A 26,930-nucleotide genomic window follows, 5' to 3' on the forward strand; every position below is an offset into this window, starting at 1 on the left:
CTAAATGCCACCACAGGTGTCCTTACATGAGGGAGGTGGTGGGAGATTTGACACTGACAGGGGACAGGGACGTGACCACAGAGGCAGAGGCTGGGGTGATGCGGCCACGAGCCGAGGACTGCAGGCAGCCCCCAGACACTGGAAGAGGCAGGAAGTATCCTCCCCTGGAGCCTCCACCGGAAGCGTGGCCCTGCTGGCACCTTAATTTCAGCCCAGTGATACTGATTTTGGACATCTGGCCTCGAGAACCGTGAGAGAATAAATGTCTGTTGTTCTAAAGCACACAGCTGGTGGTAATTTGTTTTAACAGCCACAGGAAAGGAATGCACTCTCCATCGTATGTTTAACCTTCGGAGATAAGATGGGCTTATGATCTGTGATCTGTCCCCCTCTCCAGACAGAGAGCAGCCCGAGGGCAGGGACCTGGAGCTCAGCGGGTGCTCAGCCGGCATGAGCTGAATGGAGGAAGAAAGAAAGACGTGAACACCATCCTAAGTACACCCAGGACCTGGGTGACTGTGGACAGAAAGAGAATTGGGGAATCCGGGAATTTTCAGATTTTCTGATTTTTGGACTGCTATGATTTGGGTGTAATTCCTCTTCCAGGTTTTTCTATGTGACTATATGCTTTTTCCCTGCAACACGGCAACTCTGACATACACACGGCTGTCTCTGCTGTTTTCCGTGCTCTCTCATCATGGTTCTGTCCCCTTGTCAGTCATCAAAACATGACTTCTAAAGACTTCTGCTCTGTGGGTGCATCCTGCATTATGTAATGGAGCTTCTATTTGGTGACTTTTCAGTTATTTCCAATGTCAAGAGTCCCAGAGGCTGGAGGCAGAAGGAACCTCAGATGACATGTGGGCCACCTCCTGTCACCCCCACCCAGGGGACAGGGAGGCCATCCTGCCCCCGCACGGTTCCCCGGAGCTGAGAGCTGGCAGTAGGCTCTGAAGCACAGAGCCCAGGTAGGATCCCTCTTCATCCCTCTCCAGGTGTGACCTTGGGCACCTGCTCAGTCTTGAGGCTCTGCTTCCACGGAATGGATAATAAAACACCTACCTCCTTGGGTTGAAAGAGGATTGAGAGCCATGATAAATGTAAAGTTTAGCTACTATTCTTATTGAATTCTTATTGCCCAGGCTGCTGGGAACACGTGCCCCAGGGGCAGTTTTCCACCTGAACAGCTGTGTGAGGTCACAGAAAGGGCACTGAACTAGAGTTTGGAAAGCTGATTCTGTCCGGGGCAGCTCTGGTACTTGGCCACGTGATCTGAGGTTTACTAACACCGTCTGCTCCTCGTGTCCCTGCCCAGCCCACAGAAGCCTCCCTCCCTGGGACGACAACCCACAGATATTTGCAGATGCTGCTGTGACCCCATAGGACTGGGGATGGCAAGCCTTTTCTGTAAAGGGCCAGAGGGTAAATATTTTAGGCTTTGCGGATGGTCTCTGTGGCAACTACTCCACTCTGCCCTCATAGCATGAGAGCAGCCACAGACCATATGTAAACGAACTGGCGTGGCTGCCTGCCAATAAAACTTTATTTACAAAAACGGGCTGTGGAATTCATAGAGGCAGAGAGTGGATGAGAGGTTACCTGGGGCTGGGGGGTTATTGCTTAATGGGTGCAGAGTTTCTGTTTGGGGTGAAGAAAAATGCTGGAAATAGACAGTGGTGATGGTTGCACCGCAAAGTTAACGTACTTCATGCCGCTGAACTGTATATTTAAAAAATGGTTAACATGGTACATTTTATGTTATGCTTATTTTAACCACAAGAAAAGTGGTTAAAATGGCAAATTTTACATTTCATATATTTAAGAAGAAAGAAAAAACAAAACAAAAAAACCAGGCTGGGAACCAGATGTGGCCCCCAGGCCATCACTTACTCACATTTCCTCAGTCCTGCGGGGGAACGCCACTCTGCCATAGTAAACCCACCAGTTCCTTGTTTCTGTGTCTCTCTGGCATCTGGGGGTGGCATCCTGCACGCAGGAGGTAACTCTAAAAACAGGACTCTGTGTCTGGATTCTGTGGCATTCCAAACGCCTTCCTTTGGACATGATGTTTGCAAGGAACATGTGTTCCAGGTGGGGTCACCCAGCCGGAGCGGGGTCCCAGCCTGCGCCGCTCTGGGCTTGGGCAGCACACGTGTTTCTCTGCAGCCCAGGAGGGTCCTTGCTTCCTGTGGCGCCAACGCCGCTGGTGCAGACCAGGCAGCCAGCTAAAGGATGAAATCCAGGCATTCTTCCTCTGAACCGCGGAGAGGTGGGCCCCTCAGACTTGATGTGTTGATTGTTTGGGACACTAACTGTAGGGTTTAATAGGAAAATTCCGCTGGCTCTTACACTCAATCATTTTCACCCGCCAGGACCTTTTAGAACCCCGAATCTGTCATGTATTGTATCCGCTGTCCTCCCAGCTTTGTGGCATCTGGAAACGACTTCCATCATCTTCAGACATGTCACCATGTCCCTGATGGAGCCGCGGTGGAGGCCGGAGCCAGCTGTGGCTGCCATTGGATCATTAATCAATACTCTTTGGGTGTAATGGATCTGTTGGTGAAAAAGTCACCTGATTGGACGGTTACCATCCGGCCAATTCCCTGTATCTTTCCCACAAGGACAATGCACACAGCATAGCTAATGCCATTAGGAAATGAAGTCACATCCTCCACAGAATTCTTTCACATCGAAAGGGTAACAGGCGAATTAGACATCACACACTTATTTGGGGTAGACCACGTGGGCTCCGGGGCTCCAACCTTCTAGGTGCTTGGAACCAATCTGGTGGCTGAAGGTGAAACAATTCCCTGCATCTTAAAAACTCCTGACTTTACCTGAGATAGCCCCCAGAACCTTAAAGCCAGGGCAAATAGTTCTACGACAGCTACTGTCATAAAGAAAAAGGAACGAGAATGCAAATTAAATGCATCTAGATTTCGATGGAAGCCAAGCTTTCCCTTTGAAAAATAACTGAGCAATCACAGTTACAAGGTCTCAAGTGAACTCACTTATTCATTTTTAAATGCAATCTTTCCAATAGGAAGTAGAGCAGACATGAAGACATCTTCTTGTGCAGAGGTTCAGAGCTCTCTGAGCAAAACCGCTGTTCCCACTTCCACGATATTCACTCCCTGCCCCGAAGTGCACACCAGCCTGGGAACACTGTCTTCTCCAGGACAGACGCTGGCTGCACTGAATCCCAGTTGTGGAGAGAGAAGCCCCAGCAAGTGCATCCCATGGCCGTGCATCCCATTCACGACGGCTGTGGGGCATGCGCAGTTAGGAGCCTGGTCAAACATTCAGCTCCTCGGTCTTCGGTTTGCAGCAAAATTTCCAGGGTCTAAATTCTAAATGACCCCAACAGATATTTATTGATGTTTCAGATTCACGTGCGCATCCTCTGTAGGAGTGGCAAAGGATTGCATCGGGCTTGATGATTTGGAAAATGTGCTCTCCCTGAATTCCTCTGGCTAACCGTGGGATAGGAGTTCTGTAGGTGAGGAACCTGATTTCTGGGACTTTAAGGGACTTGCTGAAGCCCCAGTGCACCCAGCTGCTGGGTGTTCGCGCCACTACGGGGCTCACCCTTCCTGTTGTCCCCCAGGGCACCCTGGAGAAACAGTAGGAGGGGAGCCAAGGCGGCTGCCCTGAGCACTGACTACCTGGTGCATTTCGCATACTCTACCACGTGCCTGGGCATGGGCGGCCCTTCCCTGGGGCCTGGGGGAACGAGGGAGCCCCATCTTACCTCGTCCGTGATCTGGCCTCCGAAGGTCACCCATGTTCCTGATAGGAGAGATACAGGCTCAGGTCAGAGAATGGCCCCGGGAAGCCCAGTTCTCCCCAGGGCGCTTGGACCTCGGGCTGCAGGGCGCAGTGGGGCAGCCACGCCGCTCTGCGGGAGCGTGTGCTTGGCATGCGTGGACACCTGGCCTTTGGGGCATGTCTCCCTCTCTTGGAGCCAAGGAACCAAGGGGACAGTAAGTGCCCAGAGCAGGCAGCTGACTGCAGGGCTTTGACATGCTCGTTGGCGCTCAAGCCGCTGCAGCTCCTATTCCAGGGACATGCCGTGGGCAGTGGGACCAGGGCTGCCTCCCTGAAGATGTGCAGGGCTGACAGCCATGCCCTCGCGTTTGCTGGGCGGTGTGTGTGTGCGTGTGTGTACGTGTGCACCGTGGAGGCGGAGAGACAGCGTGATCTGGGAACAGAGTTCATATCTGGCAAAAGAAGAAAAAGGGCAAAATCTGACTGCCCCTCATGAGGGACTCTGTCACGTAAGGCAAGAAGTTGCTGGTTCCCCGCGGGCAGGGTGCTTCCCTGATTTTCTGCTGCTGGGCAGTGGGCTGTGTGTGCAGAGGGCCCTGGTACTCCCCTCACTTCCCTTGCTAAGGCTGCATTTCTGCCCTCCTCCCTCTCGTAGGCCCCTCCCCAACTGCCTCTTGGTTACCATGGCAACCGAGCATCTTCCCCCCCCAATCCTGGCTCTGGGTGCAGCTCCCTCCCCCACCCCCGGCCTTCCTGCCACCCCCGCTTCCTTGTGCACCACTGGACCAAGAGGACCCCACACTCACCAAGCCCCAGGCAGGAGACCCGGAGGCCCGACTTGCCCAGGTTCCTGGAAAACAAACGTGGCGTGAGTTCTCAGCGGCCAGGGCAGAACCCATTGTTTCTGCTGCCTAGCCTCCCGAACTGCCCACCCACCTCTTTTGAGGCTCTGAAGGCAAGGGGTCCTTTGGAGAGAGGCCCACTGCTAGCCTACCCTGGGGGTAAAGGGCCAACCAGGGCAGAGCCACGTTGCTGGGACAGGCCACGCTGTGACCACGGCAGGGCCCCGGGAGCCACCTCGGGGAGAAAACGTGGAATGGACCCCATCTTATTTCATGGGCTGAAACAAGACTGGTTCAGGCCTTGTGGCCCCGGATGCAGGGTATCCTCTTATAAGAAGCTTCTCTTTCCATTTCTTTAGTGTCACGTCTGTGGTTTTGTGTATCTTACTCTCTCTCTCCGAGGAGTGGAGGAGAAGTTAGTCCCACATCACCTGGGCCACACAGCCCTGGGCCCTGTCTCTCTGCAGGAGGAAGTGGGGGCAGATGAGAGCCCTGTTGAAGGGCACTGGTGCCCAGAGCAGGCCTGACCCCTAGCCAGGGCCGCTCAGGAAGGTGAGAGCCAAGATCCCCTGGCAGCACACGTCCTGATCAGACCCAGTGGCCACAGCTGAACAGACTGTCCAGGGCTCCCTCACAGGCCCCCTGAGGCACCTGCCAGATGGGGCACATCCTGGGGTCCACGTGGGTGAGCTGCAGGCTGTCATTAATGTCCTTAGGAGGTCATGGAGGGCAGCAGTGCCTTGCTGAGGGCTGGGGTGCCGGTTCGTCCCGGCCTGTCCATCCTGCACAGGCTGCCTGGGAGCCTGCAGGGCAGCAACAGGCCGGGTGTCACTGACCCCCCGACAGCTCTGTCGGGCAGGTGCTTCTCTTTTCCTGACAGTCCCATTTTACAGAAGAGCGCACTGGACCTGCGATTTCACCCAGGCTCTGAGAACATGCTCCCAGCCACAGAGGCGTGCTCCCGCAGCCCCGGCCCTTCATGGGAGCTGCCCAGATGGTGAGGCTGACAAGTGGCAGAGCGGGAGTCCACTTCCCTCGTGAGTTCCCACTGCTGGCATCCCGGTCCTGGGACCAGCCCGGGGTGCGATACCCTTCTAGGCAGTGGGAAGCCAGAGCGCTGTGAGAGATGCCATGGGTGAACCCCAACCTCCTTCCCTAGGGCCGTCTGGCATTTCTAACTTCAGTGGATGCTCTGTCCTGTTTTTCTACCCTATGTGGCCCCTGGGAAGCAGGTGTGGGGCTGAGCGGGACCTGCCCTTCTCTGACATGGGCCCACTATGACCTTCTGCAGCCTGGGTTTCCCTGGTTACAAGATCCCTGGACCCTGCCCACATTACAGGTGGTCGTTGGTCGGGGGTGGATAGAATAAACTTGTAAGCGGTTTGATAACAGTTTGTCACCAAATTTAAAGTAGTTCTAAACTGCCCAGCTTTCTTGTTAAATTTCCCATTAAAACCAGCCCAGCCATTGGCCCACTGTTCCTACAGGGAATGCTGGGATTTTTCCCTGAGGACATAATCACAGCTGGTTTCTTTTTCGGGCAGGGGAGCAGATCGGCAGTGGCTACAAGCAGAGGCTCTGAAGCTGGAGTTCAAATTCTGCTTCGACCTTCCAGGCTGTATGCCTGCCCCTGGGCATGTCATGTAACTGCCTGATGCCTCGGTGGGCTCATCTGTAGAATGGGCTCGAGATGCTGCCTCTCTCAGGGGGTGGCCATGAGGATGAAATGGGGTAACACATGTGCCTGGGGCACAGGGTCACAGAGAGCACAGAACGGGGGACAGCAGCCTTTTCCTTAAACGAGAAACAACAACGGACAAATCCAACAGGCTTTAAACGTTACCGTTTTAGAAAGGGAACTGAAGTTTCCCCTTGTTTTTTTCCCCTATAAATCAGTGAAATACTCTACTAGTGCCCGCAGCATTGCTTGCGTATTCCGACCCAGAGACACTTGGTTTGTGACCCTAAAAAGAGGCACGATTTGTAACTATGTGAGGTGATGGATGTTAACTAAACTGACCGTGGTGATTGTTTCACAATAGGTAAATGTATCAACCCATTACGTTGTACCTTAAACTTACACAATGTTATGGGTCAACTATATCTCAGAAATAAAAAACTGGGAAAAAATACTGAGAATATTCCTGATTTACCTTCAGATTTGCTATGAGAGATTTCAAATACAATATGCATGAAATTCAAGGGCCGAGTAGACACACGCATTCTTCAAAAGTTTTCTTATAAAGTTTAAACCATGCTTGGATTGATGTCGCTTGCTAAGCAGAGAGTAAACTTGTGTATTCTCGTGTTTAAGGAAATTGGAGTTCAAAAGGAATTTAAAAAGAAAGAAAGAAAAGCACAATGACTTCACCAGTAGACCCTGCATCAGGCCAGCTCCGTTTAGCAGATTAGGTAAATCTTCTCACACTGGCTAGAAGATGCTTGTGGTGAGAAATTAGAACGTTGCTTATGAGCGGTCTGGTAATGGAGCAAAAAGGACTAAAAGTTGAAATCAGTGGTCTTAACAATTTTGGGGTCACAGACCCCTTTGAGACACTCCTTGCCTGGAAATGCTCACAGACACAAAAACCTTCAGAACCTTGTTTGCAATGCCCAGGCATTCGAAGGCCTGGGTACGTGGTCTAGATGAATCCGGTGCCGGAAGGGAGGCTGAGCCCCTGCCTCTGCAAAACCACCGCCCGTGCGTGACAGTGAGGGAACAATTTCCTGGTGAGGCTCTGTTGAAGGTCAAGTTCTAGGCATGTCCTCCTGCAACTGCCCTTTATCACAGTGGAACCAAGGGCTGGCACGAGCTGCGTGTCCAGGGGCTGGGTGGCTTTAGCAGCAGACAGGTGAGGACGCAGGACAGCAGGCTGAGCCCACCAGAGCCTGTGCCTGAGGAGAGGTGACACCCCTCGCCCACCAGAAGGGGCTCCGAGTTTCCTCGGACGGGACGTAGAGTGTTGGGCGATGCAGCTGCAGCTCCACCCACCGCCCACAGGAATAATTTAGCAAAACTAGGACACCCAGCGATGCTGCAATTACCCCGCTCAAGTTGTTTCCCTGTTAAAATGATGGGATTAGTTCTGCCATCCGCTGCCAGGCCTCGGGAGAAGGAACGAGAAGGGACAGGGATCTCAGGGCTGGGAGCTTTAGAAATACGGCAGCTCAGGGGGGGTGGGCAGAGCTCAGCCGATCACAGCCGCGGGTGGACCAGGGCTGGTGACACGCTGCCACTCGAAACTTTCAACACGCGAAGATCGTTTCCTATAGCTTTTCCTCCCCTAATTAAAACCTGACATCATGATAAACTAGTTGGCTAAATCTCTCGACCCCAATAACGTTAGTCTTTATTAATTTGCCTCATGTCCCTCCTGGGGTCTGGGAAAATGGCTAGTGAGGGCTTAGGGATTTAATCTTTGCTGGAGGAAGACAGCTGACGCCCATCACGCAGCCCCCCGATGCGCTGCACCCCTAAACACTGCACCTCAGACTCCGGGCAATTACAAATCCTGTAAAAATAGCTGTTCAGGGCCTTTACCTTCAGCCTTCCGGGCGGAGGACAAAAATATGATCAGGTGATGGAAAGCAACTGGGTCTTGGTGAGCTGGCTTGACGGACAGGGTTGCCAGGGCATTTTCTAGTTGGTTGTCACCCTGCGGGGGATTATCTGTTTTCAGCCCCCAGGCTCCAGGCTCCCTGAGGACAGGCCTGGACTTCCGGGTCTTTGCTATCAGATGGTAGCTGGCAGCTGCAGGGTCCCAGGGGTGCTTGTTGGTGTAACGTGGGGCTGAGAAGTCCAGGCCCTGGGGCCAGACCCTCAGGATCAAATGCTGGTCCCTCTCCTTGCTCACGGGGCTTGGTGTACCCCTTCCCCCGCACTGAGCACCCCTGGCAAGAACGTGGCACCCTGGTGCAGGCCACACACCTTCAGCGTCACTGTGAAGGGCTAGCTGCTGAAGGAGGTGGTCAGAATTGGGGCAGATCTGGATCAGGTCCCCTGCAGCTCCTAGCTGCATGCCCCCTGGCTGTGGCCCTGGGATAGTCATTATGGAGCAACCCCATGGGACAGCTACCCCAAGGCAGGCACCTCCTGCTCAGCGAGGGGATCCAGTGGTTTGGATTCTGGCTCCCATTTCAGCTGATATGAGATTACAGATCCTACAGGGAAATGAACCCACCTTCCTCCTGCCGCTGCCAAGAAAAGCTCCCCGGGCCCTGCCATGTGTAAGGACAGGCGGGGGTCCCCCAGTGTGGAGGAGCTGGGGCTGGGATCTGAACCCACTTCCTCAGACTGCAAACCCTCTGGCCCAACGACCACCTCCCTTTACTGCCTGTCTTGCCCTCCCTGCCTCCACATGTGCCACACGCACACACGTGCACATGCATGCACCCACACACAGGTGCACACACAGACGCACACACGGAGACGCACACACGGAGATGCGCACACACACACAGGTGCACACACGGAGACGTGCACACACACACAGGTGCACACACGGAGACACACACAGAGATGCGCACTCACACATAGGTGCACACACAGATGCACACATGGAGAGATGCGCACACACAGGTGCACACACAGACGCATGCACGGAGAGATGCACACACACACAGGTGTACACACAAATGCACACATGGAGGGCTGCACACTCACAGGTACACACACGGACATGCACACACAGAGATGTGCACACACAGGTGCACACACGGAGAGATGTGTGCTCACAGACACACACACAAACGCACAGAGATGTGCACACACAGGTGCATACACGGAGAGATGCACAGTCACAGGTGCACACACACAGAGGCACACACACTGGTGCACACACACAGAGGCACACACGGAGAGATGCACACACACAGACACACACACAGACGCACACACAGACGCACACAGACGCACACATGGAGAGATGCACACACAAGGTGCACACACGGAGAGATGCACACACAAGGTGCACACACGGAGAGATGCACAGTCACAGGTGCACACACACAGAGGCATACAGTTATCTTAAGCCCTCAGGCTCCTGGACGTATCTAATCCTCAGTGGATCTTAGGAGCTTGGGAGGGAAATCACGTCGATGGCCACGTTTTCCATTTACAGAGTGCTTCGTATTTTTGGAAATGGTCTCACTTGTACTAACTCCTTTGATATCCTAGGACTGGCTTAAAAGTCCCAGCGGATAACACGAATCTAAACTAAAAAATAGATTCTGTTTACTCTTAGCCTTTGATTCCCACTGAACCAAAGATATAAACCACCAGAGCTTCTAGAAGAGAGAATTCTGCTCTGGACTGTCCTCACTGAATTTAGAGAATGGGAACAAAAGGCTTGTACCCCAGAGGCCCATAAAAGAACATCAAATGTCCCCCAAGGACCAGGGAAGGAAAGGATACGGGTGGAGACGCAGAAGGAGCCAGTTATTCCAGAATTCGTCTCAAGGACGCCTGGGACTTATGACACGGCTCCTTCACGTGAGGTCCAACTTCTGGGCATTGGTTTTGCTTCAAGCCACACTGTTCAGTTGTTAATGATTCATTCTCTCAATACTTTTCAAGTTGGCACCAACACCAGCTAGAAACCCAGACATTCTCCTCAAACACAACCAGACTCTTCTGTGGCTTTTTCTGAGGCTGGCCTGTGAGATCTGAGTCACTGAGAGCAGTTGGGAACCAGGGACCTAACGTAGCTTTTCCAGCTCATGCAGACGGTTTGTTGTAAGAACTCCCCTTTCCCCAACAATACCATTCTCGAAGCGCTAAAGGCTCTCAGTGAAGAGAAACTCATGAGTGAGAAAGGCTAGACCTCTAGCCTGGTGACCCACAACCCTGCCCTCGCAGAGCCTCGGTACAAAGCCAGCCCTCCTCTTCCACGTGGGTACATCCACCGGGCACCCGAGCAAGGCCCTGGACGGAGCAAGGGGGGCATGCAAGGAACAGCAGGAAGGCCCCTGCCCCCTGACACGGGTGCTTTGCACGCTCTCTACGTACTAGTCATGGCGAGCGTACCCAGAGTAGGTGGGGACTGGCCGAAGCAGAGGGACACACGGCAGCCTGGACTGAGCCCTTAGCAGGGAACCCCGGCTGTGGCTCTGTGCCCCGTGGAGCATCAGCCCTGCCTGCAGAGGAGCCCAGGCCTGGGGTCGGGCTCAGTTGCGGGGGGAAGATCTAATTCCATCACATGGTTCACCCAGTCTCCCTGACTATTAAACTGAGGTCTGTCAAGGTGGCTTGGCTGCAAAGGCATCAGACCACCCACGGGGCATCTTTGGGGCCTGTGTGCCCAGGGGGAGGGCAGGGGTCTGTGGCCGGTGCCACGGGGTTCCCAGAAAGAGGAAGCTTTACCTGGCGTCCAGTATGGGGGGGGCGCTCAGCTATAGTGAGCCCTCCCGAGAAAAGAAAGAAACGAGCAGAAGGAAAGAAAGGCATCATCCTCCCCTGCAGCCTGACCCTGAGCCTCGATTTTATTCTTCCCCGCATCTGCAAAGCTCCCCCAGACGGGGGTGGGAGGGCAGCCCCCACCCCGCACAGCCGCCCCGCACCGCGTACCTACACTTCATCCCGGGGTGCACCACGCTGGCCTCGCCTGTGCTCAGGAGGCTCTGCACCGACAGCTGTCCCAGGCTCCGGGCCACCATGGCCACCGCGCGGAAATGGCTGCGGGAGCCCAGGCTGGGGCTGCTGGCTGCCGGCCGGCCCAGACGCTCCTCGGGGCCCCGGCCCTTGAGGCCATGCTCCGAGCACACGAAGGACACCTGCATGTTTCCGGCGCTCAGCTCCTGGCCACGTCCCCCCTCCTTCCGGGTTCCGAAGTCACCTGCCCCTGGAAGCCCTGCTCCGCCTGGGACAAGACCTTATCCCAGAAGGTGAAGAAGCCACCAGGCGTTGCTTCAGGAGTGCAGATTTCTGACGCAGAAAAGCCTGTGTGCTCTCCGGGGGAAGGGGGTGAAATTTCCAGAAATGTGCTAGAAAAGACCTGATCAGATAGAACTCAGAAATCGAGGGGTGGGGAGGATGCCATTGCCTCTCCCTTCTCTGCGGGTCCTTCCTCTGCCCCACCCTGGTCTGACTCTGTCCGCCCGAGCCCCCAGCCCAGCTGTGTTCGGCAGGGCTGGGCTGCCAGTAACTCACGACCAATGAGCGGCACTGCTGTCCCCTGACAGCAGGAGGAAGAGGGAGGGCGCCTCCCGTCAGGGTGGCAGCCCAGGGCTCCGGGGAGCAGCTGCTTCTCCAGGCTTCCCCGAGTCCCTTGGAGGGAGCCTGGCGTCCACCCCTGGCTCTGCGCACTGTGGCTCTTGGCACTCCCACCAAGTTATCGAGGTGACCGGCGCGAGGCATGGGAGGTGCAGGAGGTGACTCGTTATTAACGACGCGGATGCACAAGCCGCCCGGATCGCCCTGGCCGATCCCCGGGAGGTCGGCGCCGGTGCTCCAGGCTACCAGCTGCTCAGCCGCGACTGCACACGGGAGGCACTGCAGCCAGGTGGACAGCTGAGCGTGCGGGCAGCTGGCCTGGCCAGCCCTGTCCCCTGGTGGTTCCCACCCAGGAAAGTGGGGCTGCCACCAAGGTTCAGCACAAGAAGTCCAATCACCAGAAATCTGGAGGAGAGAGGACCATTCTGTCTAGGTGGTAATGACGCAGGTGACGTTAGGAAAGAAGCCCGGGGTCAAGGGGCCAGAGACCCGAGAAGCTCCAGCCCTCCACACGGTACTTAGCTCTCGGCACGTGCTCAATAAATACTTCTGGAGTGAATGAATGAATGGATGGATGGATGAATGGGTGAATGAATTGATGAATGAAGAGCCCCCTGCTTTACCCCATCCTCCTTTCCCACACTCATGGGATCAGGATGAAGACAGAACAAAGCTCACGGGTTTCCTGAGACCCACTGAGATGCCCCCGTTGGCAGGAAGGGCTGGCTTTGCCCTCTGACCCCGAGCATGCCACTGTCACTCTGCAGGGTGGCCCTGGCCAAAGCTGCATTTTGGATCTCATCTTGCCCTGCAGGAAGGGCTGAGAAAGTGTGGTGGATGGGAGGCAGGTGGTCAGGGGTCTTGCTCAGGCTCTGCTGCTAATTCGCTGTGTGATCCCAGGCGGGCGTCTTGCTTTCTCTGGGTCCCTGGGTATCCACTGCCAGAATAAGGCGGCTGGCCTGAGGACCACGCTGTTCCTCCCAGCTTGGCTCTGCAGGAACCTTCCACACCTGCTGGCTGTCCACCCTGTGCTCTGACGGGACCCAGAGAGGAATCCACCCAGAGATGTTCACAGTAGATGGCGGCTGAACTTGCTCTCAGCTCTGGCCCTGCCTTCTTGGCACAGAAGTTAAGAATAAAACCTTGTTCCAGTCCCAGCCTCCCTGCGCCTGAGCTGGGCAGCCTTGGGTAAGTGACCCCCTCTCCGAGCCTCAGGGCTCTCGTGTCCAACGCAGGTCACAAAGGCATGGCCAGATCACTCCTGCAAAGCACTCACACAGGGGTCCGGTCCTTGGGAAGCACTCCCACGGTCCCTCGGCAGAAGGGAGAGGGTTTCTGGCCGTGGAGTCAGGATAGACCCCTGTGTGTAGGCCCTCCCCCATCCCCACCAGTAAGAATACCCCTTCTGTCCTCCCCGTGGCCTGATTCGGCAGCAGGAACCACCCATGAGGTGGGGACCTGGACTCGGGGATAGAGGCCTGGGGAGGGCAGATCTGGTGCCTTTGCCCAGGGGCCCTGGCAGCTCACAGACGCTACGTGTGGAGGCCAGTGGGGCCCCTCGGGACACGCAGGCCGGCTCTGCCTTTCCTCTTCCACCTGCCCGTAAAAACCTCGGGGCCTGGCTGGCCTGGGTCCCTGAGCTCAGGGTAGGGTGGGGCCCTCCTGAGCCCCTTGGGTGGGTGGGGGGATGGGAAGGAGGAAGGACAGCCCGCGGTGCTGGCCCTTCCACCTGCTGGAACCTTGCACTTGAAGACAGCAGGTCTTGGCCCCCAGGAAGCCCACAGGCCTGCCAAAGAGGCTGCAGGTAGCAAAGACTCTGTCTTTCGCTCCTCCCCAGGCTCATGGAGCTCATGCCCACAGCAGGGATGCTCCACACCTGACCAGGATGCTAGAGGAGCTTGTTGCAAATGCAGATTCCTGGGCCCCAGCCACGACTACTGAATCGGTAGCTCCGGGGCTGGGCCTGGGAAGCTGTGTTTTTATCAAGAGCTTTTTTTTTTTTTTTTTCCCGATACGCGGGCCTCTCTCTCTCTCACAGTTGTGGCCTCTCCCGTTGCGGAGCACAGGCTCCGGACACGCAGGCTCAGCAGCCATGGCTCACAGGCCCAGCTGCTCCGCGGCATGTGGGATCTTCCCGGACCGGGGCACGGACCCGTGTCCCCTGCATCGGCAGGCGGACTCCCAACCACTGCGCCACCAGGGAAGCCCGTATCAGGAGCTTTGAGTGGTGCTGTGCACTGGCTGAGAGGATGTGGAAATCCCCTACTTCATTCCACCTTCTACTGTTCTCTGTGCTCTGGCAAACTGTCAGATCCTACAAGGGCTAGCGTCTTACTATTCCTCCGGGGCTGTTCTTAACCAGATGGTGTGCTTTAAGCTTGAAGAGAGATCCACAAAAACTTAGTCACCACAGTGTGTAAAAGGTCACCCGCCTCACCCCCAATCCAGCAATTCCACTCCTAGGTATGTAACCAGAGAACGAAAAACTTACACCCACACGAAAACTTGAACACATTATGTCCACAGCAGCATTACTCATCACAGCCCCAAGATGCAAGCAATCCGAACGTCCATCAACTGACGAATGGATAAAAGAAATGTGGTCTGAGCCGCACAGCAGAGTGTTATTCAGCCACACCAAGGAATGAAGTACTGATACGTTCTACGACATGACGACCCTGCAAACATCATGCTGAGAGAAAGAGACCAGTCACAAAAGGTCACATATTGTATGATTCCATTCATATGAAATGTTCAGAACAGGCAAATCCACAGAGACAGAAAGTAGATTAGTGGCTGCTGGGGGCTGGGGGGAGTGGGGAGTCAGGGAACGATAGCTAACGTGGGCGCAGTATTTCTTTTTGGGGTGATGAAAATGTTCTAAAAAATGGGTGACTTTTGGACAACCGTTTGTACTAAAACCATTAAATTGGATGCTTTAAATGGGTGTATTTACCAAAAAAAAAAAAAATGTCAATGACCTCAAAAGTCTCTGGGCCTGGGCTTCCCTGGTGGCGCAGTGGTTGAGAGTCCGCCTGCCGATGCAGGGGACACGGGTTCATGCCCCAGTCCGGGAAGATCCCACATGCCGCAGAGCGGCTGGGCCCGTGAGCCATGGCCGCTGGGCCTGCGCGTCCGGAGCCTGTGCTGCGCAACGGGAGAGGCCACAACAGTGAGAGGCCCGCGTACCGCAAAAAAAAAAAAAAAAAGTCTCTGGGCCTTCACTCTTGCTGTGCCCTGTGGGAGTGCCCTTCCTGTTTCTCTGCTTTTGAAATCCTTGTCGACCTCTCTGGCATCAGCTGAGATCGTACATGCAGTGCGAAGCAGTCCCCCGCCCCCCGCAAGCACCAGTAACCTTTCCTTCCTCCCAGTGTCGCCAACCTCAGCCTCCCCAGTGACACCAGGGGCCTGGGAGCCACAGCAGGAAGCGGCCCTCCCAGACTTCGGCTGCAGTCAAGCCTTCACTCTCGCAGGACCTCCTGGGCCTGGCCTGGTGGTAGAGTCCCCAGCCCCGACTCCATCCCACTGTAACGTGTTGCGGGGATGATGGGAATGGACATCTGACCTCAGAACCCGCCCAGGGAATCCAGGACAAAGGTGTCTCTGGGTCCAGCGGAGAACTGCCAAGAGGGGAAGTCGGGTAGGTGGGTTTTCACAGCTGGCCAGAGTCTGTAACTTTTCATGTGCCCCAGACAGCGGTCACAACTCATAATGTTCTTAGAAAATCACAAGAACTAGACAAGGATGGAAAGCTGAAAGCTTAAGACCTTGACCAGAACTTGCCACAGTAAAATGTCACCCCCAAAGGGTCTCTCCTTTCAAACACGTTTGGGTGGAGAAGTGAGTCCCAGACACGGGCTGGTCGACTTGAAATGGGCTTTGGGCAGAAACGTCGAGTGTGGATGGTTGATTTTGATCCACAGCAGATTCTGGGTTTTTTTCTGCCTCTCCAGTACCCGCTATTGTTAAAACAAAGCAGCTGGTTCCTGCTGTGAGTCATCAGAGGGGCAGCCGCCCCAATGAAAAAGCTCTGCTGTGTCCACAGAGCGCCACCAAAGAGAGCTTCTCGGGACAGAAGCTTCCTGTGTGGTGTCTGGTATCCACCCCCCACCTGTCCCAGTGAGGGATGGGGAGATAACCAAGCTGGGGCCCAGCCAGATCCTTCCCCCAAGACAGTGACAGGTTCACAGTAGGAGGGGACAGGACCCTCCCTGCACAGAATGAGGCCCGTGGAAGCCTCGAGGCCTGGAGTAGAAGTTTTAGAGATGGCTTTTAAATTTTGGGGGGGGCGTGCCCCTCGATTGGACCCGGCGGGCCCTCAGCAGTGAAAGTGGGGAGTCCTAACCACTGGACCACCACGGAATTCCCTAAAGATGGCTTTTCAAAGCACGGACCGCAGCAGCAGCTCAGGAATGAGGACGAGCCTCGGCTGTGCCCTGCAGAGGCCTGGGTGCCTCCCCTGTATCAGTAAGGCTGCCCCAACTGTACTGTGTCTTGATTTGTACTCAACAGTGACTTCCTGCCCAAGGCGGGGGCAGCTGCTGAAGAGTTGGGGGCCACCCTGATGGAGCAGTGGGATGGGAGGTCCTTGGCCCCTGAGGTTTCTGAGAGCAAAGGGTGGCAGACCGGTGGCCTTCCTGGAGGAGGTGTCCTCTGGTACGTGAGAGCGGAAGCCCCCTTGGGGGCTCAGTGCTGTGGCTGTGCTTCCTTTGGGAGCTCACGCCCCAGTCACGCCCAGCGTTACCCGCCCTAAAAGGCAGGAAGGCGGGTCAGCCGTGAATTGGCCCCTCTTGCTTCTTAGCTGCTGCGCTGTACTAAGTGGCTGTACCCAGGCCAGAGTAAGCACTTCCTGCACCTTTTCTCTTTTCATCCTTAGAAGCACCTCGGAGGCATAACAACAGTGACGACGGCCACAGCGCTAACACTTACACGGTGCCCGCTGCGCCCCAGCCATCGCGCCGAGCGCTTTGCCAGCAGCTCACTGAGTTCCCACCACAGCCTTCAGCTGGGCCCTGCGATGCTCCCGTTCACTGGACGACACCGAGGCACAGAGAGGTCAAGGGAGGGAGACTAACGCTGGGCCCGCCCTCATTTCACAGCGGAGGCTCCTGCTCTCAGACCCCCAGATTAAAGGGTGAGGGTGGGGACGCTGCCTGGCCCCGTCTGCGGGTCTGACTGAGCTGTGCTGACCCCCGCCTTTCCAGGTGGACGGCAGAGAGCCAGTCAGCCAGGGTTCCTGTCCTTGCCCAATCAGAGGAGCCTCTTGGGGGCGGATCCCCCAAATCTCTGGGCAGGGCCTGAGGATCCGTGTTGCTAACAGGTGACCCCCAGATTCCCGCTGCCAGGAGGGCCTGGGAGACACTGAGTTGTGCTGTGCGTTGGTTACAAAGCCACGCACCAGCAGTTGTGTTAGGATCGCTCAGCCCTTCCCGTCCCTGCCCGACACAGGGGAGGGAGAAGCTGTGATGTCCCTGTAAAGGCAGGGGAGCTGGGGCGGGAGGCCCAGGACCCGCAGAGGGATGGGTGGCTGTCTCCAGGCCTGGGACCGCCGCTGGGCCCCAGCACGGTGGCCACTGCCAGCAGAAGCAGACCCAGTACGAATGCAGGCCATGGGTGGCTGACACCACGGTCCTGGGCCGGCCCTCCACGGGGGCCCACGCGGGACCCCCGGATCATTGCACGGCAGCTCGTCCCGAGTGACGGGCTCGTCTCGCCACCTCCCTCCCCGCTCCCTTCCCATCTGCTTTCCAGGTGCTATTGTTTCCGCCCATGAGATTCCAAGACTGGGGTTTCTCTCCCACCAGGAGCCAAGCCGGGAGCCCTAAGTTCCGTCACTATCGCCTTTAGTCCTCAGCACACTTCTGTGAGGAAGTGACTATAGTCTCTGCTTTCCAGATGGGGACGCTGAGACACAGAGAGGCCAGGTGACTTGTCTAAGTTCATACAGGTACCGGCGGGGGAGCCAGGATTCCCCTCACGATACTCAGCGATGTCCCTGCAGGCTCAGGACTTGAGACAGCCCTTGGGACCCGCTGTGGGTTGAAATGTGACCCCAAAGAGACATGTTCAAGTCCTAACTCCCGGCACCTGTGAACGTGACCTCGTTTGGAAATAGGATCTTTGTAGATATTATTACGTGAAGATTGAGTTCCTGCTGGATTGGGGGTGAACCCTGAATTCAATGACTACTGTATTTGTAAGGAGATGGAGATCTGGAGACAGACAGAGATGCACAGAGGGAAAACAGTCACGTGAAGATGGAGGCAGAGATTGGAGTGATGTGTCTACAGGCAAAGAAAGCCAAGGAGACACGGATGTAGAAAGCAAACCTATGGCTGCCGGGGGAAAAGGACGGGGGAGGGATAAATTGGGAGATTGGGCTTGATATATATACACTGCTATATACAAAATAGATAATTAATAAAGACCTACTGTATAGCACAGGGAACTCTACTCAATACTCTGTAATGAGCTATGCGGGAAAGAATCTAAAAGAATGGATATAAGTAGATGTATAACTGAGTCACTTTGCGCTACACCTGAAACTAACACAGCATTGTGAATCAACTATACCCCAGTGAAAAAGAAAAAAGAAAAAGAAAGCCAAGGAAGGATGTTTCCCTACAGCCTTCAGAGAGTGTGACCCTGCTGACCCCAGGTCTAGACTTCCGGGTTCTGGACCATGAGAGAATAGACAGCTGTTGTTCTGGGCACTGCGTTGTGTTACGGCAGCCCCAGGACACTGATATGGGACTGTCTCAAGGTGGACCGGCCCCCCGCTTGGCCGCCTGCACTGCTCCACCCACCGTCCCTCTCTGGACTCTGTTCTTCCTCCTTTTCCCACCCATCCTTTAAGACACATCTGGGTTCCCAGCTCTTCCAGGAAGTCTTCCCTGACTGACCTCCTGTGAATAAATGAGCAACTGGAGAGTCTGTTCGATGAACTTGACCACGAATCAAATACTGCCCGTGATTCCTGTAGGCGGCTCGTGGTAAGAGGCTACGATCTAGAGGCAAAAACCACAGGCACGCAGGACGGCCCGCCCTACCAGAAGCTCACGACCAAGGCTCATTGCCCGGGGCTCCCCGCCCTCCAGGCTGCATCAGGGAGTCTCAGACACAGCTTCCAGTCCTGCTGCCAAGGAAGCAGCAGGAAGGAGACGTACTTTACAGGGGAATATTCTGAAAAGTGGGTTAAGACCAAGGCCGCATAATGCCACCCAGGCAATACTTACAGAGGCTTGAAATGTTCTAGGTGCTGGGAACAGACAGAGGCTGTGCTCTCAGTGGGGTGCAGATGGGCAAAAACAAGGTAAGAGAGACAGGACAGTGAGCTTGAGGATGACTCACTGGGCATTTATTTAGACTGGGTGGTGCGGAAAGTCTCTTTGAGGCCAAAGGTGTGATGATGGGAGCCTTGTGAAAATCTGGAGGACACACCTTCCAGGGGAGGGGATAGAATGTGCAAGGACCCTGAGGATGCAATGAGCTTGCATGTCTGAGATATGGAAGGAAGGAAGGAAGGAAGGAAGGGCCGCGCATGGTGGGAACTTTGGGTTCATTCCTGATGCCGTGGGTAGCGGACAAGGAACACACCTGAACCAGGCCCGGTATCCAGCTGGCACTGCCTGGGCCCAGGTCACAGCCTCTGGCCGGCCTGTGGCCACAGCTGCTGCCCTGTCTCAGGCCACATCTCCAGACCCTCCATCACTACAGTCAGGTGGACATGGGGAAGGGGAGCTTACAAAGCGACTGTGTAGATTTAAAAATTCAGTGCATTTTTTTTTTTTAAACAGCAAGAGTTGAGGACAGTTAAAAAAAAAAAAATGGGAAAAGTTAACAAGAAAGCCTTTTCCCGCAGCTGCAGGCTCAGGTCGACTGATATGGTGTCTGTGCCCGAGGTACGTCGTCGCCTTGCTCCACGGAGCAGCACTTATCTGGAGGCTTTATCTTTTTTATATTAATATTTAAGACCAGGTTTAGCTGAGTCCCAGCCCAGCTGCTGCCGGGAACATTAACCGCGGAACGGCATCTATCTGGGATCTTTAATAACCCTTGGTCGTGGTTTCCGAGGCCCTCTTCCCAGTTAACCGAAACCCCTGGAGGCAGCAAGATGAAATCCACCAGATAAAGGGCGGGCCCTACGGGGCGACATCTGGCCCATCCAATGCTAAAGCCTCAAGTGGTTTTCTTGTCAACTCTGCTCCTTGGGAAGCAGGTTTCCCCAGGGTGTTTCAGCCCCACAGTTAGTCCAGCATGTTTCAGATGGGACACAGACCTTTTCCTTGGAGTGTCAGGCAAATAAGAGATTTGTTCCAGTACTCACACCCCCCGGCTGTGTTCGGGTCCTGGGGCTGCCATGACAAAGTTCCACGAACTGGGGGGGCTTCAAGCAACAGAACCTGACTCTCTCACAGCTCCGGGGGACAGAAGGCTGCAATCTGGGTATGGGCAGGGCTGCGCTCTCTCTGAAGCCTCCAGGGGAGGATCCATCCTGGCCTCCGCCAGCTTCTGGTGGCCGTGGTTCCTTGGCTTGTGGCCGCGTCCCTCCCACTGCTGCCTCCACCACCAAAGGGCCTCTTCCCTATGCGTCTTCACTGGGCCTTCTTATTAGGACACCAGGCGCTGGATTTAGGACCCACCCTATTCCGCTGTGAGCTCGTCTTAAGTAGTTACATCTGCACAGAGCCTATTACCAAATAGCTTCGCATTCCACGGTTCTGGGTAGATGAAATTGGGGGGGACAAAATTCACCCCAGTGCCCCCTCCATTACAAACGGTATCCACACCCGAGGGAGGTGAGGTCTCCCTGGGACGGGGGACGGGCTCCGGCCTGCCCACCCTGCCTCACCTCTACTTGCCTTCCTCGCTCTGGCCCTGGGCCTTTTTCCCTCACATGTGCCCCTGTCCCCTTGGACTGGAAAGTTCTTCTCCATGTCTTCAACTGGTCCTCCTTTCAGACGGCTGGGGTCTCAGCTGCCCCTGGTCTCCCTGACTCTCTTAGGCATTTACTTGCTTTTTCTCTGCCATCCCCCAGCAGGATGTAATGTCCAATGGGGTGGGGAGGGACCTTGTCTGTCCTGTTCCTGCAGCATCTGGCAAGCCTGTTGCCTGGAGCCAAGTAGATAGATCTTGAGTAAACATTTGCGGGATTAATGAAAAGTATCAATGACTTGCCAAAAAAAGAAAAAATGCGGGGACTTCCCTGGTGGTCCAGTGGTTAAGAATCCGCCTTCCAGTGCAGGGGGTGCAGGTTTGATCCCTGGTCGGGGAGCTCAGCTCCCACACGCCTCAAGGCCAAAAAAATCAAAACATAAATCAGAAGCGATACCGTAACAAATTCAATAAAGACTTTAAAAAACGGTCCACATCAAAAAAATCTTTAAAAAAAAAAGAAGAAAGAAAAAGAAAAAATGCAGACCCTCATCTCCTTCTTGAGAAATTTCCGTCAGAATCAGGAGATCCTCGAGGCCAAACTAGCTGACCCTTTGTCCTTCCTTTACAACTGGATTTATAATGCAAAGCCTTAAGAATCCTGCCATCTAATGGACTCAGGGCAGAAGTGCTTTATATCTTTAAATGACAACCTCATGCTGAAGATCCAAACACTTGTCCAAAGGAGAAAATGTTACAGCAACAGGGCTGGTCTCTGTTCTTCTCTCCAGAGAACAGTCAGATAACCCCTGGGGCCTGCGTTAGATGGAAACCAAATCAGATATAGGACACCCACTTAAATCTGGACTTGAGATAAACAACGAATAACTTCTGCTATTACGTCCCGATGATGGCATAAACTGGTTGTTTATTTGAAATTCAAATTTAACTGGGCGTTCTATATTTTTATTTGCTAAATCTGGCAACAGTACATAGACTAGGTGGGTGGGTGGGGTCCCTTCTGGCCAACTGGCTCTGGCCAGGACTTGTCCCTGGGAGGCACAGGAAGAAAGCCTCGTATATGTAACTTATCAACTCAAACGCCAGCGCTGGGGCTCCTCTGGCCACTTTCTGAGGCTTTCAGAGGAGAAAGTGGGCAGGTCGGAGCACTGTCCCAGATGCTGATTTCAGGGACAAGCGAGCTAAACAGAATGTCTTTCTGAGGTTCAGAAGAAACCCTCCAGGCCCGCATCCGAGAACACAGGGACACCTACTCCACAGCCTTTGCTGGTCACAGTTACAAGCGTAGTTGCAGCAACCAATTCAGAGGCCACTTCCCATGAGGACAGCCCAATTTAAGCACATCTTGGTCCCCAGGACCTCACATGGGTTTCTGGTGCTGGGATGGATTTGTTGGTAGAGACGATGAATTGAGGGATTTCCCCTAATTTGTGTTTCGTCAACCCCTGATAATTAATGTGTCCCAATGACACGGCAAGAAGACAAATGACATAGTATGTTTACCCCTGCTGCAAAGTTTTTTCAAGAAACCATACTCTTTTCCCATGGAGGACACACCAAACGCAGCAGAGCTTATCTCTGGAGGAAAGGATATGCAGACTCTCATTTTCCTCTTTTATACGTTCCTATGCGGTCGGCATTCTTTTCTTTCCTTTTTTTTTTTTTTGCGGTACGCGGGCCTCTCACTGTTGTGGCCTCTCCCGTTGCGGAGCACAGGCTCCGGACGCGCAGGCTCAGCGGCCATGGCTCACGGGCCCAGCCGTTCCGCGGCATGTGGGATCTTCCCAGACTGGGGCATGAACCCGTGTCCCCTGCATCGGCAGGCGGGCTCCCAACCACTGCGCCACCAGGGAAGCCCCATTCTTTTCTTTTTGGCTGCGCCACACAGCACGTGGGATCTTAGTTCCCCGAAATGGGATGGAACCCGTGCCCCCTGCAGTGGAAGCGTGGAGTCTTAACCTCTGGACCGCGAGGGAAGTCCCACGGTCAGCATTCTTAAACCCCAAGGAGTTTGCCCCAGTTGACAGTGACGCCATTACCCCGTTTCCTGGGCTGCATCCCTCTCGCAGCCCCTGCCTCGGCCCCCTCCTCGGCCAGGGGACCTCCTCCTGTCCCCGCCCAGCCCAGCCCTTACCGGTACTTCATGCCGGTGCACCGGGCGGTGCAGCTGTCCAGGGAGAGGCCGTGCATGCGCAGGAAGCTCTCCATGTTCCTGGCCTGGGCTGCTGCCCGCACTTCCCGCAGCTGCTGCAGCTCCAGCGTGCTGGCCTGGCGGACGGGGTGCAGGGCCCAGTCTGAGTGACACCTGCCGACCACACTCCTCAGGCTCTCGCTGTACGTCATGGACAACATGGTCCCACCCGGCCCAGGAGCTGCCGCTGTCCGGATGGGAAACGCCGAGTGGTGATGGGTTAGAGAGCATCCCGCCATCCCCGGTGCCCAGGCTGGACGCTGGCCCTGGGGCTGGGGCAGGGGCTGCGGCAGGGACACGTCCTCCAGATAGAGTGGCCACCAAGGGCTCTTGGCGCCTGGGGACAGGGCCCGGCCCCGGAATGTAAACACCTCTTGGCTTGAGATTCTTGGTCCTCAAAGCTGCACTGGCCGGGAACTCTGGCTGAGCCACCCCCTCTGCCCCTGCACCCATGAGGCAAGCACAGGCGAAGCTGCATTCCAGGTGGGAGATCCCCCCAAAAAATGCTCCAAATGCGAAGGGGGCAGGAGCATGCAGAGAGCCCGGCCCCCAGAGTGGAGGACTTCACGGCACCCCCTGGAGGGGTTCCCAGGGTAAAACCAATTACAGGGCCGTCCGGGGAAGCAGCATAAGCACACCTGTCGCTGAAGCAAACTCCAGTGTGATTTTGCCAGGGGACATCGCTCCCCCAGGAAGGCCCTATTTGTTGGTTCACAGACTGGTAAAGGGAAATGTTATCCACATGTACATTCTCTGCTTATAGAAAGCGCCATTGCACCGGCACAGTTCTTTGGGCTCCATGCTCAAAGCAATTGTGTCACAATCCACGAGTTTTTGCAATAGAAATACTGAGCGGATGCATTTAAGGAGGGAGTGAAGCAGCGGAGGGAACAGGTTTGGAAATTGCAAAGCTTAAATGTTAAGAACCATTGCTAAATCATCATCTGAAAGGATGATTACACTTGGAAACTAAAAACGTAAATGTCCATCAATAGGAAATGGGTTATGTAAATGACGGCTCATCCACAGAATGGAAATTTATGCAGCCACGTGAGGCGTCTCCACGTGGACTGATAGGCAATGAGTCCCAGGAGACAGCATCAAGAAAGGAAAGGAGAGGGGAACACGCGTGTGCACAGAATGCTGCCCTTGTGTCAATTCACGCACACACGTGAGTAGCTCAGTGAAGGGCCGGCATCACAGCTGTGCGTCCACATCCTGCAGTGGCTTTGACTGGGCAACATGGACACGGCCGCAGGGGGCAGGGCTGTTCTACAATCCAGGGGCTCCCCCGCCCCCCGCCCCGCACAGCTGACCAAGGGCCTCTGCCCCGGCCCAGATGCCTGCACCATGTCCCCAGAATTGTCACCGTCACCGAGGTGAGATGCGTCTTTTCAGCTGGGGTCAGCTGGACCCTGGAGCCCAGCCCGAGAACTGGAGGAACCAGCATTGTCCCCATCTCTGCCCTAAGGGAAAACAAGTTCCATTATCCCTGGGAAGGGCTGGGCAGGCTGCCCTGGGGGCTGAGGCAGCTGCAGAGTCCCTAGGGCGGAGAGGGCGTTGGGGTCGCCTGGGCTGGTCCTTCCTCAGGTGAGCTCTCCATTCCCAGTTCATATCCTCCTTTCTCCACGGTAGGTATCATCACCTGACAACCTGCTTCTGTCCTCTCTAGTCATCTTGTTTGGTGCATCTGACCCCCTGAAGGTCAGGTCCAGGAGGGCGGGGACTTTTCCATCTACTTTCACTGCTGCACCCTCAGCTACTGAAGTAGTAACTGGGTGTTTCACTGGCCGTGCCGCCAGCACCTGGAGGGGCTGGGCTGGCCCCCTGACTCAGGCCAAGGCTTTCTGCAGGCTGCCTTCTCCTGGGCCAGGACTTGCATCACCATATCTCAGACCCTCAGGGGGGCCCAGAACCTCTAGCATCCCCCAAGGGTTTGGACTAAGGTCTCTGAGGGATGCTTTTGCAGGACACGAAAATACCCACCTTCCAGGAGAATCATTCTGGGGCAGCAGAGGGGGCCCAGGCTCGGTGGCGGTGGGTGGGTTTGACCTTGGACGTGGCACCATGGATGCCCACAGGTAGCAACGCCTACTCCCTCCCTCCCTCCTCCCCTCCAAGTGCACGCTGCCCACTACCCGTCAGGCAGATGCTTCAAAGGCGTCTGTGTGGCCTGTGTGGGGCAGAAGTAGGCCAGTCCTGGCTTCCCTGGGGGTCCTTGTTCAGAGAGAACAGCTGGGCAAGCAGCAGTTACAGGGGTGCTTCCCGAAGAGCAGGACCCACCTCAGACGTGACGGTTCCCAGCCAGGCCCAGCCAGGCTGAGATCAATAGCCATTAGAGCTTTCAAGACATGACCCGCAAAAAGCAATCCTGGTCTGGTCTGGCTCTGGAAATCTAGCCCCGGCCCCAGAGCTGCAATGACAGTGTGGCTGAGTGCCCTGCTTCTGGACACGGGCAGCCCCGTCCAGTGGGTGTGTCACCCACTCGGTGCGACCCAGGCAGGCACCTGGGCTGCTCCGAGCCTCAGTCTCCACGTCTGTGAAGTGGGATGAGCAGAGGCCTATTGTGCAGGCTGCCTCGGGCTGCACGGGACCCGCCTGGAAAACTGGACGGGGCTGGCCTCACCGTGGGAGCATGCCACGTGTGGGAGGTGGCCAGCAACCACGAGGTGTGGACCCTGGCACCAGTTATGATACGTGGCATGAGGACAAAATACACAAAACGGGGTGGAGGGGACATGGGTGGGCAGGCGGGGGCCTCTCCAGAGGTCGCGTGTGAACATGGGCCTGAGTGATTCGAGGGAGCCGTGTAGGGTGAAATGTGGACGTTAGCCATCACCCCCGCTCTGGCGCAGACACACATCCCTAATGAGATGGGTGAAGTGGGTGCGGCCAGGACTTGGAGGGCGCCTCTCTGTGGGGCTGGAGTCCCTCCTGCCTGGGATCTCTCCTCATCTCGAGTTATAGCGGCCTTGGGAGGGGCCCCTGGGTGGGGCAGGGCCACCAGCCGCATGGAGGGAGCCCAGAGCCTCCTGCTGGACGTGAGGGTCCTGGTGGTGCAGGGCAGGCTTGGGCCAGGGGACTCGTGGGAGGAGGGGTGGGCCGTGGGCGAGCACAGTGGCCCCTGACCTAGGGTGGAGGGTGAGGACCTGACGCCCACAAGGGGGTCTGTGACCGGAGGGCCGAGCACAGCGAGGAAGGGGCTGGGAGGCGTTCGTCCTCCTAAGGTCCTCGAGGGTGGGAGAGGAAGGACACAGAGGGACTCGGACCGTCACCAATGCTGTCCAGCGGGAGAGGACAGCGTAATAAGCCGGCTTCCTCTGCAGGCGAGCAGGGCTGGGTCCCTGGGTGAGGGGCCCCTCGAAGACTCCCCTTGTTGGGGCTCCTGCCTTGGCCACCTGGCTTCCCAGAGACCCCGACCGCTCGCTCCTCTTTGCCATCCTGCCCCCCCATCTCAGGAAAAATCAGCCCTCTTTAATAGCCATCACTAATTACAGAGCCTACAGGGCCCCCCCCGTGCTGGGGCCTGCCTTTGGCAAATCTATTCCTGTGGACGGGGGTCTGGGGAATTCACGGGAATGAACCGCGTGACACGGAAAAATGGAAAGAGACATTAACCTCATTAAGTCCACGGGAATCGCGACCTTGCTGAAGAGCCTTCCACCTGGAATGCCTGAACTGAGGTCTGTTTACTGAAAGCCACCAAAGCACGAGACGTGGGATCCGGAAGGAATCCGGAAAGTCTCTTTGAAACGGCGACACGTGTCTCGACACCGGAGAAACCGGCCTAAGGTCCTAAAGTGGGAGCATGGCGGGCAGCGGCTCGAAATCATCCCGGAGCGCAGCTGGAAAATGCACAGCATCGCGTCAGGGCAAAAACAAAATTATTTTTGCTCGCGAAGCATCAGCAAACCAAGGCCCAAAGAAGCAGCCCCCGGCTCTCTCAGGCCTGTGTTTCGAAACAGACCTTTCAGACAGCACCCAGCCTCCTGCTGCCGGCAGGAGGGGGGCAACTTGAAAA

The 26,930-nt window shown here is 55.6% G+C and overlaps 1 protein-coding gene across 4 annotated transcripts in view; it reads right to left on the bottom strand.

Annotated features, from left to right (window-relative positions):
- The window catches only part of KCNAB2 (potassium voltage-gated channel subfamily A regulatory beta subunit 2), a gene marked incomplete at both ends in the record, with an annotated part of 43,180 nt that extends 20,110 nt beyond the window's left edge, over positions 1-23,070 (bottom strand). For 2 of the 4 annotated variants that reach the window (XM_082672944.1, XM_082672942.1), the window contains 3 exons: positions 3,755-3,792; positions 4,578-4,621; positions 22,853-23,070. In XM_082672944.1, the coding sequence (XP_082529070.1) occupies positions 3,755-3,792; positions 4,578-4,621; positions 22,853-23,070 (300 nt within the window). Of the gene's footprint in view, positions 1-3,754; positions 3,793-4,577; positions 4,622-11,178; positions 11,391-22,852 lie in introns of those variants that run through there. The other 2 variants (XM_082672945.1, XM_082672943.1) reach the window with 1 other exon arrangement.
- Between the last annotated feature and the right edge of the window lie 3,860 nt (positions 23,071-26,930).

Source organism: Grampus griseus (genome assembly GCF_964374135.1).
Source record: "Grampus griseus genome assembly, chromosome: 1".
Lineage (NCBI taxonomy): Eukaryota > Metazoa > Chordata > Mammalia > Artiodactyla > Delphinidae > Grampus > Grampus griseus.